The following is a 14,250-nucleotide window of genomic DNA, read 5'->3' on the forward strand; positions in this document are numbered from 1 at the left end:
AGATGATATTATTAGTGAAATCACAGAGGAGGCTATCACGTCTGGTTTATGGTTGAAACTTAACAGTCTCTACATGACAAAGTCTTTAACTAATAAGTTGCTTATGAAGCAATGTATGTTTAGTCCGCGAGTGCAGGAAGGTATGTCTCTTCAAGATAGCTTAGATCAGCTAAACACAATTTTATTAGAATTACGTAATATTGATGTTAAAGTTGAAGATGAGGATGCTGCTTTAATTATGTTAGTTTCTTTACCATTATCATAAGAGAATATTGTGCAATCGTTTATTGTTGGTAAATGTACAATTTCTCTAGAGAAGGTTAGATCTTCTCTTCATTCTAGAGAGCGTCATAGGGCGGCTGGTACAGGTGCAGATAACCAGGCTGTTGGGTTTGTAGCCAGCGAGAGTACCGCACAGGAAAAGTCGGGGAAGTATAAATCCAAGAGACCAGCTCCTAAGGGTTTAAAATCTAATGATGTCTGTAATTACTTTAAAGAGAAGGGGCATTGGAAATTTGACTGTTCCAAAAAAAAGAAGCAACAAGATAAATTTGAAGGTACTGCTGATGTAGCTGGTGATAATTCAGTAGAAGATATTGCTCTAGTTGCTGCTAATCACACACATCACTCTGATGTGTGGATTCTTGACTTTGGAGCATCTTACCAGATATGTCCGTGCAGGGAGTGTTTCACAACATACAAACAAGTAGACGGTGGAAAAATTTCTATGGCTAACAATTTTATTTGTGAGATGGTTGTAATAGGCCCAGTTAAACTTTGGACACATGATGGTAATTTCTGCACATTGAATGTTGTTAGGCATATCCCGCTGATAATGAATAATCTGATATCTCTGAGTATGTTACACAACAAGAATTTCATTTTTAAAGATGAAGGTGGAGTTCCCCATGTCTACAAGGGTTCTAATGTGATTATGAAAGGTGCTAAACATGGTACCTTGTATCATCTTCAAGGTTCTACATTAACAGGCTCTGTTGTTGTTGCGTCCTCTGAGATTGAAAAGGAAAATATGACCAGGTTATGACACATGAGGCTCGGTCATATGAGTGAAAGAAGGCTGCAAGTTCTGACAAAAACTGATCTTCTTCTTTATGATCATAAGGTCACTGGTCTTGAGTTTTTTGAACATTGTATTTTTGGAAAGCTATATCGCAGAAATTTTCTTAAAGCAACACACAAAATAAAAGGTACACTTGATTACATCTATTCTGATTATTGGGGTCCTTCCCGTGTGGAGTCTTTTGGGGGTCACATATTTTTGTCTCAATGATTGATGATTTCTCAAGAATGACTTAGGTGTTCATCATAAAGCATAAAAGTGAATCCTTTAATATTTTTAAGTAGTGGAAGATGCTAGTGGAGAATCAAACAGGGAAGAATATTAAGAGGCTGTGAACTGATAATGGCCTGGAATTTTGCTCTTTTGAGTTTAATGAATTCTGTAAGAATGAGAGGATTTCTAGGCATCATACAGTCAGGGATACACCACAATAGAATGGTGTAGCAAAATGTATGAATGAGACACTTCTTGATAGAGCTAGGTGCATGCTCTCTAATACTGGACAAACTAGAAGATTCTGGGCAGAAGCAGTTAATATATCGCATTATCTGATTAATCATGGACCTCACACATGTATTCATCTCAAAACTCCTATTGAGAAATGGTTTGGTAAGCCTGTTGATTACTCCGATTTAAGATTTTTCGGTCGTACTGTTTATTATCATGTAAATGAGGGTAAATTGGAGCCAGGAGCTAAAAAAAAAGTATATGTAAGCTATGGGGATGGGGTTAAAGGTTATAGAATCTGGCCTCCATCTGAAAATAGAGTTATACTGAGTAGAAATATAGTATTTGATGAAAATTCTATATTTAAATCTATTGTGAAGTCTACTGTTGTTTCAGAAAGTGGCGGTGTTGAGAAATAGGTGGAGCATGAAGTCACTCAATATGAGAGTGAACCACAACAAGAAGTTCAACAACCACAGTCAGAAACACTTTGGCTTTGGATCGATCGAGCAGAGCTAATTATGGGGTACCTGTAAAGAAATTTGGGTTTGAAGATATGGTGGCATATGCAGTACATGTTACTGAAGAGGTGGATCCTATCTCTGATGAGCCATCCACTTACAAAGAATCAGTTACATGTACTAAGTCTGCTGAGGAGAATGAGTACATATATCGAGTTCCCTATGTTAACGCAGTCGGAAGCTTGATGTATGCAATGTTCTGCACCAGAACCGATCTTGCACAATTTTTCAGTGTTGTTAGTAGGTTTATGGGTGACCCTGGAAAGGAGCATTGGAAAGCTATGCAGAGGGTTTTTTGGTACTTAAAAGTTACATATGATGTTGGTCTCATTAATGGAGGTGATACATAGTATTTGGTGATGGAGTTTTCAGACTCTGATTATGCTGGAGATGTTGACAGTAGAAGATCTATGCTTTCACTCTGGGTGGTTCAATTGTTAGTTGGAAAGCTACTCTGCAACCTACGGTGACTTTGTCTACTACAGAAACAAAGTATATGGCATTGACAAAAGCCGAAAAAGAAGGAATTTGGTTAAAAGGTCTGGTAAGTGATTTGTGTCTATATCATGATCAAGCTACAGTGTATTGTGACAGTCTCAGTGCAATCTGTTTAGCCAAGGATCAGGTCCATCATGAGCGGACTAGGCACATCGATGTCCGATATTATTTTCCAATAAGTGAGAAGAGAATCAAGGTGAACAAAGTGGGTATTGCTGATAACCCAGCTGATATACTTACCAAGCTAGTTTCACATTGCAAGTTTCAACAATGTTTGAACTTGCTAGATGTTCGCAATTTTTGATTGCTTTTTTTAGAGCAAAATTTGAGGCATAAGAGTTTTTTGGTACATCTGGCATTATTATGGTGAATCAGGTACATCTATTTTTAGTGAGAGGATTCAAGTTAAGGCGAAGATTCGTTAGAATATGCCTTAAATATATTTTTAGAGGGTAATCTATTTTGGGCTTATTTTCCGGGCTATTCTGTAACCGCCTAGAGAGTACCACATAAACTCTTCAGAGCATAACCTAAATGTAATCTGTATCGGCATAAACTACACGTATGTTGTAATCTATATACTCAACATCAATAAAACTTTCCCCTTCTGCCTATTTGTGTTCTTTTTTTTACGCTTATTATAATTTTTCTTAATTCCGTTATAACACCGAGAATGAAAAAAATACAATAACAAAAGACAATAAAAGTTAACAAAAAATTAAAGAAATAAAAATAACGAATAGATAAAAATATTTTTTAACAGAACTAAAATTAATTGAAAAATGAAAAAATATTGAAAGTACATAATTAATAAAATGTAATAACCATAAAAAATAATCACATTAAATTAAATTAAAATGTAAACTTAATAAAAATAAGATTTGTCAAGCCCTGTGTCATTGAATACATCGCACTGCACATGTGACAGCTCATGGATGCACATAAGGTCAAGCTTCTTATTTTGACAATTTGTCTCTCTTTGTACCTATCTCGTATATTTAAGTTACAAAGCATATTTTAATATCTATTAAGAATATAATTGATGAAAACTCTCGTAGTCAATCAGTATCAGACTAGTTAAAGCATATTCGGTTAGAAAATTAAAAGTTTGGAGTTTTAATATGATAGGTTCCTTACGTTATTTTGAGAAATTTTGAATATGGATCTAAATAATTTTTTTTAGTTTAATTCATTGAAATATAAGTACAAAAATGTTTCTTAATATGGAATATATGTGTTGTCTATTGTATAAGTCAGGATTAAGGACAACGGAAGGATTCTAGGCCTTGAGGGACATAATCAAGGCCTTGAAAAGAACGATCTACAACCTTGAGTGACAAATTCAAGGCCTTGACACATTCAGTTGCGATCTGAAGGCCTTGACTGTCAAGAATCAAGACACTGACCATAATAGACATATACATATATTTATATTATATATAAGAGTTCATATTATTATTATGTAAATAATAATAATTAGGCTATATATATATATATGATAAGGGTCATACTCCATTGAGAACCTTTTTTGGTGAGATATGAGATCTAATCTCAACCATAAAAATTTAAATATATTTTTAATCTAAGCCATTCATTTTAAATCTCATCATCTCTTCCATCTTCTTCTTCTACTTACCACCCACCATTACCTCCAACTACCAATAACCATCATTTCCGGCCACCACCACCATCGGTGACCACCACTACCTCCGGCGATCATCAGAAAATCACCACCGACAAATATAAAATCACCACCGTCAAATCAAAGATCACCACCGGAATTCAAAAAATCACCACCAGAAAATGAAAAATCACCGACAGAAAAGGAAAATCACCACATACAGTCAGGATTTTTGTCCACCAGATTCGGCCACCTGCTCTATTTATCAACTCCAAGAAACATCATCAAAATAAAAAATCACCACCGGAAGACGAAAATTACCGAATGCAACAAATAATCCCCACAACCAACCACTTTTTCTGCCCACTAGCACCTCACCATCATTAATCACTGTTCACCACTCTAACGAACACGAATCATAATCACCACCAATTAAATCATGAAAATCGAAACAAAATTTCTAGATCTTCAATTTAATCAATTTCAGCCACCTACACCTCAACATAACCACCTCCACGTCTTCATCATTTTCGATATAAAGTCAACAAAATCAACATATCTGAATATAAACAACTTCGGTATCACGAAAAATCACTAATTTATCTCCGTATATAGCTGGAGCAGAGCTTTAATGGTATCATCGAGCATATCAGAATTAGAGGAAATGCGTCACCGGTATTTGAGGTATCGTGACAGTTATGGATGGCAGTGGAGGCGAAAGGAATGGTAGAGGAAATAATGAAGATGAGAAGGGGGAATGGGCGGCGACTGTGGCGGCAGTTGAAAACTTTGTATGTATAGGTTATATGTATGTGGGATGGGAGGAGGGAATAAATCGGGGGAGAGAGTATATGGATGGGGTGGGTTAAATGAAAATAAAATTAAAAAATAAAGTTATGTGGCTGTGATTTAATTTGGGAATAAAAATATTTGGCTGAGATTATATCTCAGTTCTCACTCATAATATGGGTTTTCATTTGAGCAACTCCCTATATGATAATATATATATATATAGATACTCCTCGATAGAAAGAGAAAAGGGCAAGGAGAAAAGGACACGGACCCTAGCTAGCCTCTCTTTTTCTATCTCCCATATATACATACATATACATAGATTTTTTGGGCAAATTGAGTTATGGTTATTGTTGAGCTTTACAGGCCTATGACAGATTGCTCTATTGTTGTTTTATCCTGGAAGTGAATTCACGGTATCTCAATAAATCATAGGTGGGCGAATACCTGTTCAAGAACAGTTGTGTCTTTTACAAGATCCGAGGACTCCGCTATTATACAATATTAAAGCTATAATATTAATACATTTTCTATTTCATTTTTATTTAATATTGTTGTTTCCAATTTTCAGTTTGACTTTCGTGATTTGTTTTGTTAATTGGTTTTGATTTCCTGATCACGAATTGTAATTTGTATTGATATAATTGACCTATTTTTCATGCGTTAAGATTCTCCAACATCTTCTTCATTGTTTACAGGCTTCATGAGCATAATTTAATTATTAAAAATATATCATTAGAATTCGGGTTGAAAAGATATCAATCAGCCGATTTTGATCAATGTTTCTGTAGCAATTCAGGTTGACATCATGTCAATCATATATACGAACCATATTAATAACAATGAATGGATGAACTAGGTACAAGAAACTAGTTAAGGTCACAAAATTTAATTAAGTACTTGTGTAAAGTTGCTAAAATAAATTACATGAAAAGTTTAATTATAACTATTTAAGATATTCATAACTTTTTGACACAGTAAGTTACAAAAAAAAATGAAGTCGATCATCCGCTCATCTCTCCAATTTTTTTCAATAAAAAATTGATTTTTACGCCTAGTTCCCTAGCCGCCGGTGTAGTATATGGAAAACAATTTTCTCTATCCTTCTCCTTATGTATGAAATCATTTTCCCGGTGGTTCTCTTTAGCAATCAGAGCTTGCGGGACTTGCGGCATCAATGCAGGAGCATCTTCTTCATTGTTTATAAGCTTCATCAACATAATTTTTCTGCTCATTATTATAATCATTTCATTAGAAGTCGGGTTTAAAAATTGAAAGATATCAATCAGCCGGGTTTGAACAATGTTTCTATAGAAAATCATGTTGACATGTCAACCGTATATATGAAAAAACAAGCTATTTCCACTCAATTTAAGGAAATTTGTTTTTGATTACATGTATCAGAAAAACATATATCAAGGAATTATTGTACTTTTGTGTCATTTTTCTTTGAGAAATTATGCTAAAAGGGGAAATTCATTGGACAAAAATTCGATGCCAAAATCTAAAATCAGATTCTTGAAACAGGTAATAAGAGGTTATGAAGAGAAAAACAAAGGAATCAAGATAATCAGGACTAGGTAAGCGGAGTTCGAGGGGATGAAGCATGAAAGAACCAACGGAAAAATGGTGGTTATCTGCTATAGTGGACAATGATGAGTATTTAGAAAAAATGAAGCTACAATCTCTCCACCAAAGGGACATTCTAGAGACTAAATAGTCATATCAAAAGAACAAAATTCTGATGTATCGAAGTTTCTCGAAAGTTATTGACTTTGGATGTATCGAATACCGTCGAAGGCTCTCGAAGTTTATCGACTTTGGACATATCGAAGACTCTCGAATGCTATCGAATTTTTCTATAGCAGGCAAAGTTGAATATTCAAGAAAAGATATCAAGCTACAGGATCTAAACCAAAGGAACATTCTAGATACTAAATAGTTATTTGTCAAGTGTAAAACGCTGACGTGTCGATAACTCTCGAAGATTCTCGACTCTTCCTACATCAGATAATGATGAATATCTAGAAAAAAAGAATCAAGCAACAAATATGCAGCTTATAAAAGAGATCCAAGAAATATATGTTATTAAAGTTTTTCCCTTTATTCTCGCAACAACATTTAGTCTATCTATTATTTAATCAATTCTACTTTCCATTGGTACAAGTTACACGCGTACCTTAAACCACCCAGCGTTGGAAGAAGAACTTGATTGAATCCTATATTATCTTAACAATATATAATCGTTTAGAAAGTCTAAATCACCTCAATTGGGCAAAAAAATTACGAACATTCATTTCAAAAAGTTATAACAGTAGGTCGGACAACATGAATAAAAAAATAGTGACATACGAATTTAGAATATCAGCACGTATAAAAGCATTGACTTAGAAATCCGAAGTACAAGTAAACCATTGAGTTAACCCCTCCAAAGTGCCTAGAATTACAATAACCCAGTAACTAATACAGTTAGTCTCTATAAATCATATGATGCAACTACGGCATGAACACAATGTTTTTCTAAATTCAGTCAAGAGAACAATATTTTAATGGGAAACAAAATGATACCTTTTTACTTTTGACATTTTGAAATGGTGTCCTTTTTATTTCCGATTTACTATTAGTAGTATACTTGTACTTTAAATTTTTGTCATTTCATTAATCAAATGTTAAATAAACATTAAAATTTAATTAAATAACTCCATTGGTTATTTAAACTTCATTTCTTTTTGCATCTTTACAATTAGAAAAATTATCACCAAAATATCTGAATAGAACATAATATAAAAATTCAGAAATTATTCGAAAGAAATTTCTTCAATATATACCATTTCCTTATTAAATTTTTCAAGAAATGCAATTTTTATTTTTACTTCGGTAACCTTATATTTTAACATTTGACTACCGTTTGGGTAACATAATGAAATTGATATATAGAAACTTAAAATTCAAGGGTACTATTCGTAAGTCAGAAACACGAATTAGCACAACTCGGAAAAGTAAAAAACATGAGGCACCATTGAGAATTTTCCTATTTTTAATAATCAGTTTTGCAGAGAAGTCAGATTACAACATAATTTGATTTTACGAGATCAAAGTCTCTGAATATCGAGCCAAACATGACTAGGCATAATTAGCGTTAGGTTTAATCTCCCTGACGCTCCGTTTGATTGGAAAGGATGATGTTTGTATTACTTCGTGGGTAATTTATAATTTATGAAAAGTGGTTTTTTAACAAGTGCCGAAGCATTATTTTATTTCAATTTTAAGAAATGAGTGAATTGGACACAACAACACATACATTCGGTCATGTTTGTAGCGTGTCATAATTTGAGTGTTGCAAATTGCGATATCCTCAATTTTCAGTTAATTAATGGACTAGAAATATGATTACAGTACGTACTGATTAATCAAGTACCTATGGTTGTTGATGCCTTTTTTCATCGGAGACTAGGCGTCAAGGATTTGTTAATGGTGTGCATGCAGAGCTTGAACTTCAATGATAGAATTAGGGTTTTAGGTTTATATGATTGCTCTATTATCTAATGCTGATGATGAATATTAAGTATTCCTAGATCACTGATAGTATCTTATGAGATGAGCAACATTCCACGTATTCTTGATACGAATATCATTCATGGTTGCTAGTTTGCAAGTCACATACTCCATACTCCATCCATACCTACCCTGTTTGCACGTAATTCGAGTCTCCAATAAAATATAGTTACATAAATATTTTTTCAACTTTTTTTCCTAAATAGAAGTTTATATATTAAATTTTTATTTAAAAATAAAATAAAAAATAAGTTATGAAACTATATTTTATACAAGCCTTAAAAAGCATGTCAAAAAATAATGTATATAATTGAAAGGGATAGAGGAGTATAATCGTACGTAAAACCAAAAACAAGTTGAGAGTTTTAATTTAAACTCCCCGTGGGATTCACATTTTTTTCTTTAAAGTTTATAATATATTAATTAATAAATTATTTTAAATTTATGTTTATTTATTTTTAATACTATTAACTTTTCAAATTTTACAAATATTTATTTTTAATATGTTCTTTTGTGGTGATTTGAACTTTTGAATAAATTTTTTTTACCTATAACATCCTTTACGTTAAAAAATAATCAAACTTGCATAGAAATATTTATTTTTTTAGCCGTTATATTAAGTTACAAAATTAAGATTCGAACAGTTTTACAATTCATACGACATCAATATTTTAATGATACGTGTATAGTGTCAAGTATTTATCAAATTTATTAAAACTTTTTTCCAAATATATAACATTTATTTTCTTTTCAAAAGTTTGTATAATTATAAATTATATAATTCATATTTTTTTGTGCTACTATTACATTTTTTAGCATTCAATTAATTTAAATGTTACATTAATAAGCCCAATTTATCTAACAATAAATAAAATGATGTACAAATTTTGTGTAAGATGTAGATAACAATTAATTCTCATTTTATCATAAAAAAATTATATATATAATTATCTTGTAATAGTCTAAAATATATACTAATTTAAATATAAGAAGAATGTCTCATATTGGTATTTCGATTTTTTTTTAAAAATGTTTCTCGACTAGTGATTTCATTAAAAATATAAGAAACTAATTGTGACAACCCGGGTCAAATCCCGAGTCTTTTTCGAAAACCAGGTCAAGTCCCGATTTCGACTCTGAAATAAGCCGAAGCACACTGTCCCAAACGCAACCAACTTGGGTAAACAACAAGCCCACCACAGGCCCCCAAAAGATCATAATTTGTTGGTGCACATAATAGTAGTACTTTGCCTTATAAACTGAACAGAAATCCCAAATCTTATCGATGTGGGACTAGGGTGTTACAAACTCCCCCACTTAAACTCTTGACGTCCTTGTTAGACCGAATAGACATCCCATAGGACCAAGATCGTTAATCTCTAGCCATTGTGGGATAATACTGGCTGGCTTCATGTCTCCGCCTCCGGATCCTTGTCCATTGTAGGATAATACCACCAGCCTTCGTGTCCCCACCTCCGGCTACTTGACGAATCAAGCTTTCGAGAGTCGGCTTTGATATCATATGTGACAACCCAGGTCAAATCCCAAGTCTTTTTCGAAAACCAGGTCAAGTCCCGATTTCGAGTCCGAAATAAGCCAAAGCACACTGTCCCAAATGCAACTAACTTGAGTAAACAACAAGCCCACCACATGCCCCAAAAATCATGATTTATTGGTGCACACAGTAGTAGTACTTTGCCTTATAAACTGAACAGAATTCCCAAATCTTATCGATGTAGGACTGGGGTGTTACACTAATAAATTTATTTGGTTTGATATTTAATAGTCAATCAGTGATTTGACTAGTACTCCTAACTAGTTTCGTGCCAGATTGATATTTCGAGTTTTCTAAAAATATTGATCGACGATCCAACTATATGAAAGTCAAGATCTATATATTTTAGTGATATTCAAATACTAAATTTATTTAGTTTGAGATTTTAATAGTCAACTAGTGATCTGACTAGTCCGTCTAACTAGCATTTTGTTCCGGGTTGATATTTCGATTTTTTACAAAAAATCTCGATGATCTAAATGTATGAATGTCAAGATCTAAATATTTGAGTGACATTCAAGAAATTTCTGAAAAAATGTAGATTTATTTAGCTTGAGATTTTACTAGTCACTAGTGGTTTGAGTAGTATTTCAAATTAGTGTTCCGTCTCGAATTGGTACTTTGATATTTTTTTTTTCAAAATATTTCTCGATGATCAAGCCATATGGATGTCACGATCAATATATTTTAGTCATACTACAAAATTTCATTAAAGAAAATAATTTTATTTTTATATTTTGACAGTCAATTAGTAATCTGACTATTACTTTTAAATAGTGTTTATTTTTCATTGGTGTTTTATTTTTTCTAAAAAGAATATTTATCGGGGATCCAATTATATGGATGTTAAGTTCTAATATTTTAGTGTTATTTCAAAATTTTCGAAAAAAATAAATTTATTTGATTTTGAGTAACAATCAGTTAAACAGTGTTTCTTCTTTAAGTTGATGTTTCGGTAATTATCCAGTAATCAAACCATATGGATGTGGACATATATAAGTGTATTTTTGTGATCTTCCAAAAGTTTCATAATTGAATTTAGTTTTCATAAATTTTTGTTTGAAAAATCGTATAAGATAAATTTGTCATTTTTATTATAGCTATTTCATATCATTTTAGAAGATAATAATAAATGAAGTATGCATTTCGAATAAAAAAATATAAATAAATAAATGAAACGAATATGATGTAGGAGATTGATTATTGTATAATTCAATAGTATATTTTTTTTGAAACAAATAGAATTTCATTTATTCAAAAGATCAAAAGCATGAACCTTCAACACATACGTAGGGAAGACGTGAATAAAATATAGTCATTAGCTAAATAGGAAAATTTTGCAATCTCACACTATGTCATAAATGTCCTATTGCAGCATTAAAATTATGTCCATATAGACCCTTGATGTCGCTATAGGCCGAAAAAAGACTATAGCAACATCGTAGTTGTGTTGGGTCCTAACTAATTAGTAACACAACTCAGATGTTATAGTTGAACCATTTAGATGTTGCATTAGCATCCTACAACAACATACTTTGGTATGTTACAATAGATGTTTTAATTATTAAAAAAATGCGGGGCCAACTTTATGGAGCTCACTTGTTGGCCCCACAGGTGGGCTCACTTTCTGGGACCCATCTGTGGGGCTCATTATTGGGGCCCATCTGTGGGGCCCACATGGGAGTCACATATACCTATAGCAACATACGTACTGCAACATATAATATGTTGAAATAAGAATATTTACAATACCAATTGTAATATAGTCAGTAACCTATTGTGACACCCTAAATTTAAAAAATAAAAATACACCTTTTAAGTATTGCATTTCCCATAAAATTAAACCAACCAAACTTCACATTCAACCAGTCTAAAACCCCAACCATCATCAAATCCATCAACAAACATCCTATCAGTCTAAAAAATCACAACCACCATTAAAATACATCTGATGCGGACCAACTACATAATGACTTAAAACTTACAAGTTTTTGTTAGGTCCGAAAGGTAAATACAGAGGGGGTGAATGTATTTATATCCGTTTTTCAAATCAATTCGCAGTGGATAAGAACAAATAGAACGCACACAATTATTTTGGGGTTAAATCTTATTTCATTAAAAAATTAACCACGAGGGTTTGCTTACAACTTTGATATTAAAATCAAAGCAACATGAAATAGTTCTATTACAATGAATATTAGAACTAAATCTCACACTCATTAAAAGCTATTCAATACAAACAATATTCAATACAAAATTGAATAGCTATTAATGGTGTGCTTCTCATTTGCAAGACTAGTTGGTGTAGCATTGATTTTTGGCAGAGTTTCTTCCTGTTTACAATAGATTTCTCTTACAAATTCTTTGCAGGAGCTTCTTATTATTTCACCAGGAAGAACACTCTTTCTTTTCTTTTTGATAGATTATATATATGTTATTGTTCCACATAACAATTAGAAGGCGGCCATCTTGATAAAGTAGGAGGCGACCTTACAATCTTGCAGGAGGCGACACTTAGGTGGCGACGCAGCTATCTAGGGCGCCACACACAGTATGGAGGAGGCGACAGCCCTGGTTTCTTGCAGCCTGCAAGGCGCGACTCACTCCTGTTTCTTGAAGGCGGCAACAATAACAGGTGTTTATAGATTTTACAAAGCAAGTCAGGAGGCGACTGCTGTTCTTGTACTCCAGCCCGCGACCAGGTCTTGCCCGCGACCAGGTCTAGCCCGCGACACTCTCAGCATTCCATTTTTAGGCCGTGACCAGTTTACTTCCACGCGACACATGCTTCTTTTCATGCCTTATATGATTTTTTAATGACTTGATTATGTTTGTGGCTTTGACATGTGATCTCAGAGTAGACCTGGCCACTTGTGCGGTCCGTGCGTGCCGGGCCGGGCCGCACACGGGTTGAGCACTCGAGATATAAACACTGGACCGGCCCGCTTAATAACGAATCAGGCTCGGGCCGGGTTTAAACCGTTAAAATCAGACTCGTAACCGGTACGCGATTAACCGCGAGTCACGGGCTGTGCGAGCCGAGAAGGATTAACCGGGCTGTGTGTGCGGGCCTGTGCTGGTTTGATTAAATTGCAGTCCGCAACTTGCTTTCTTAATTTATTATATATTTGGATTATCAGTGCATTGTTCCAGCAAAATAAAGCAACTTGCATTATTATAATTTATATGTTTTATTATAGTATTATTACTTTTAGAGCATAAAGAAGTAATCTATGTAGCAGACTAGCAGATAGCAAATAATTAGTTGTAGACTAGTAGAATAGTAGAATTTGTACATGTTTCTTACTTTGTTATTTTTAATCCGGTTCTTAAATAATATATTTCATATTTTATATTTCATAATTACTTTGATTTGATTTTCGTATTTGGTTAAAATAATGATTTCGATTATTTTGTTTTTTGATTAAAAGAGGACGGCACCTCATATAAATTTTATTAATTAAAAAATATTACAAATAATGTGAGAGGACTCCTCTCTAAAAAAAGAGAACAAACTGCGTTAAATATTAAAAAGTTATAAATGAAATAAACAAAAAAATATTAATTAGGAAATATATAAGGCAGAGATCGACAATTGAGATTGAGATAGACAGAGAGTTAGAGAGACAATTGAGATTGAGTGAAGGCATTGTGCGGGCCTGTACGGGCTGTGCGGGTTTGCAGGCACGTGCAGCTCACGCGGGTTCCGTGTGGGCAGGTTAGTGCGGGCCGATCCTGGTCCCGGTTTTCTAATATTGTATTCGTAACCGGCTCGATTAATTTAACGAATTGTGCGGGCTTGAACCGGCCCGGTTCGGGCTGAATAATTACGGGTTTCCGTACGAATCGGTCCCGAATGTGCGGTTCAAACCCGCACATTTGGCCAGCTCTATCTCAGAGTGAATCCCAAAGAGTTTACGGTTGTACAAGAGTGTATGTATCAATATATGTATATAATTGTACACCTAGGGTTTAGATGTATTTAAAGTATAAATTAATTTAATTATATAGACTATTTACAATTTATAATATAAACTAGTTTAAGATTATAGATAAACTTAATTAAAGTTTATAATATAATCTTATTTAAGTTTATAAATTAAATTACAAATGTTTGTAAAATAAATTAATTTAAAGTTTATAAAATAAACTTATTCCTATTTATAAAATAAACTTATTT

General features: G+C 33.2%; 1 protein-coding gene across 1 annotated transcript; it reads left to right on the forward strand.

Moving 5' to 3' along the window:
- Positions 1–1,533: 1,533 nt before the first annotated feature.
- On the forward strand, positions 1,534–1,947 carry LOC141712651 (putative mitochondrial protein AtMg00710). Its single transcript, XM_074515699.1, has one exon. It carries the CDS (start codon positions 1,534–1,536, stop codon positions 1,945–1,947), a length of 414 nt encoding a protein of 137 aa, XP_074371800.1.
- The last annotated feature ends 12,303 nt before the right edge of the window (positions 1,948–14,250 follow it).

This window comes from Apium graveolens, chromosome 1 (assembly GCF_009905375.1).
Source record: "Apium graveolens cultivar Ventura chromosome 1, ASM990537v1, whole genome shotgun sequence".
NCBI lineage: Eukaryota > Viridiplantae > Streptophyta > Magnoliopsida > Apiales > Apiaceae > Apium > Apium graveolens.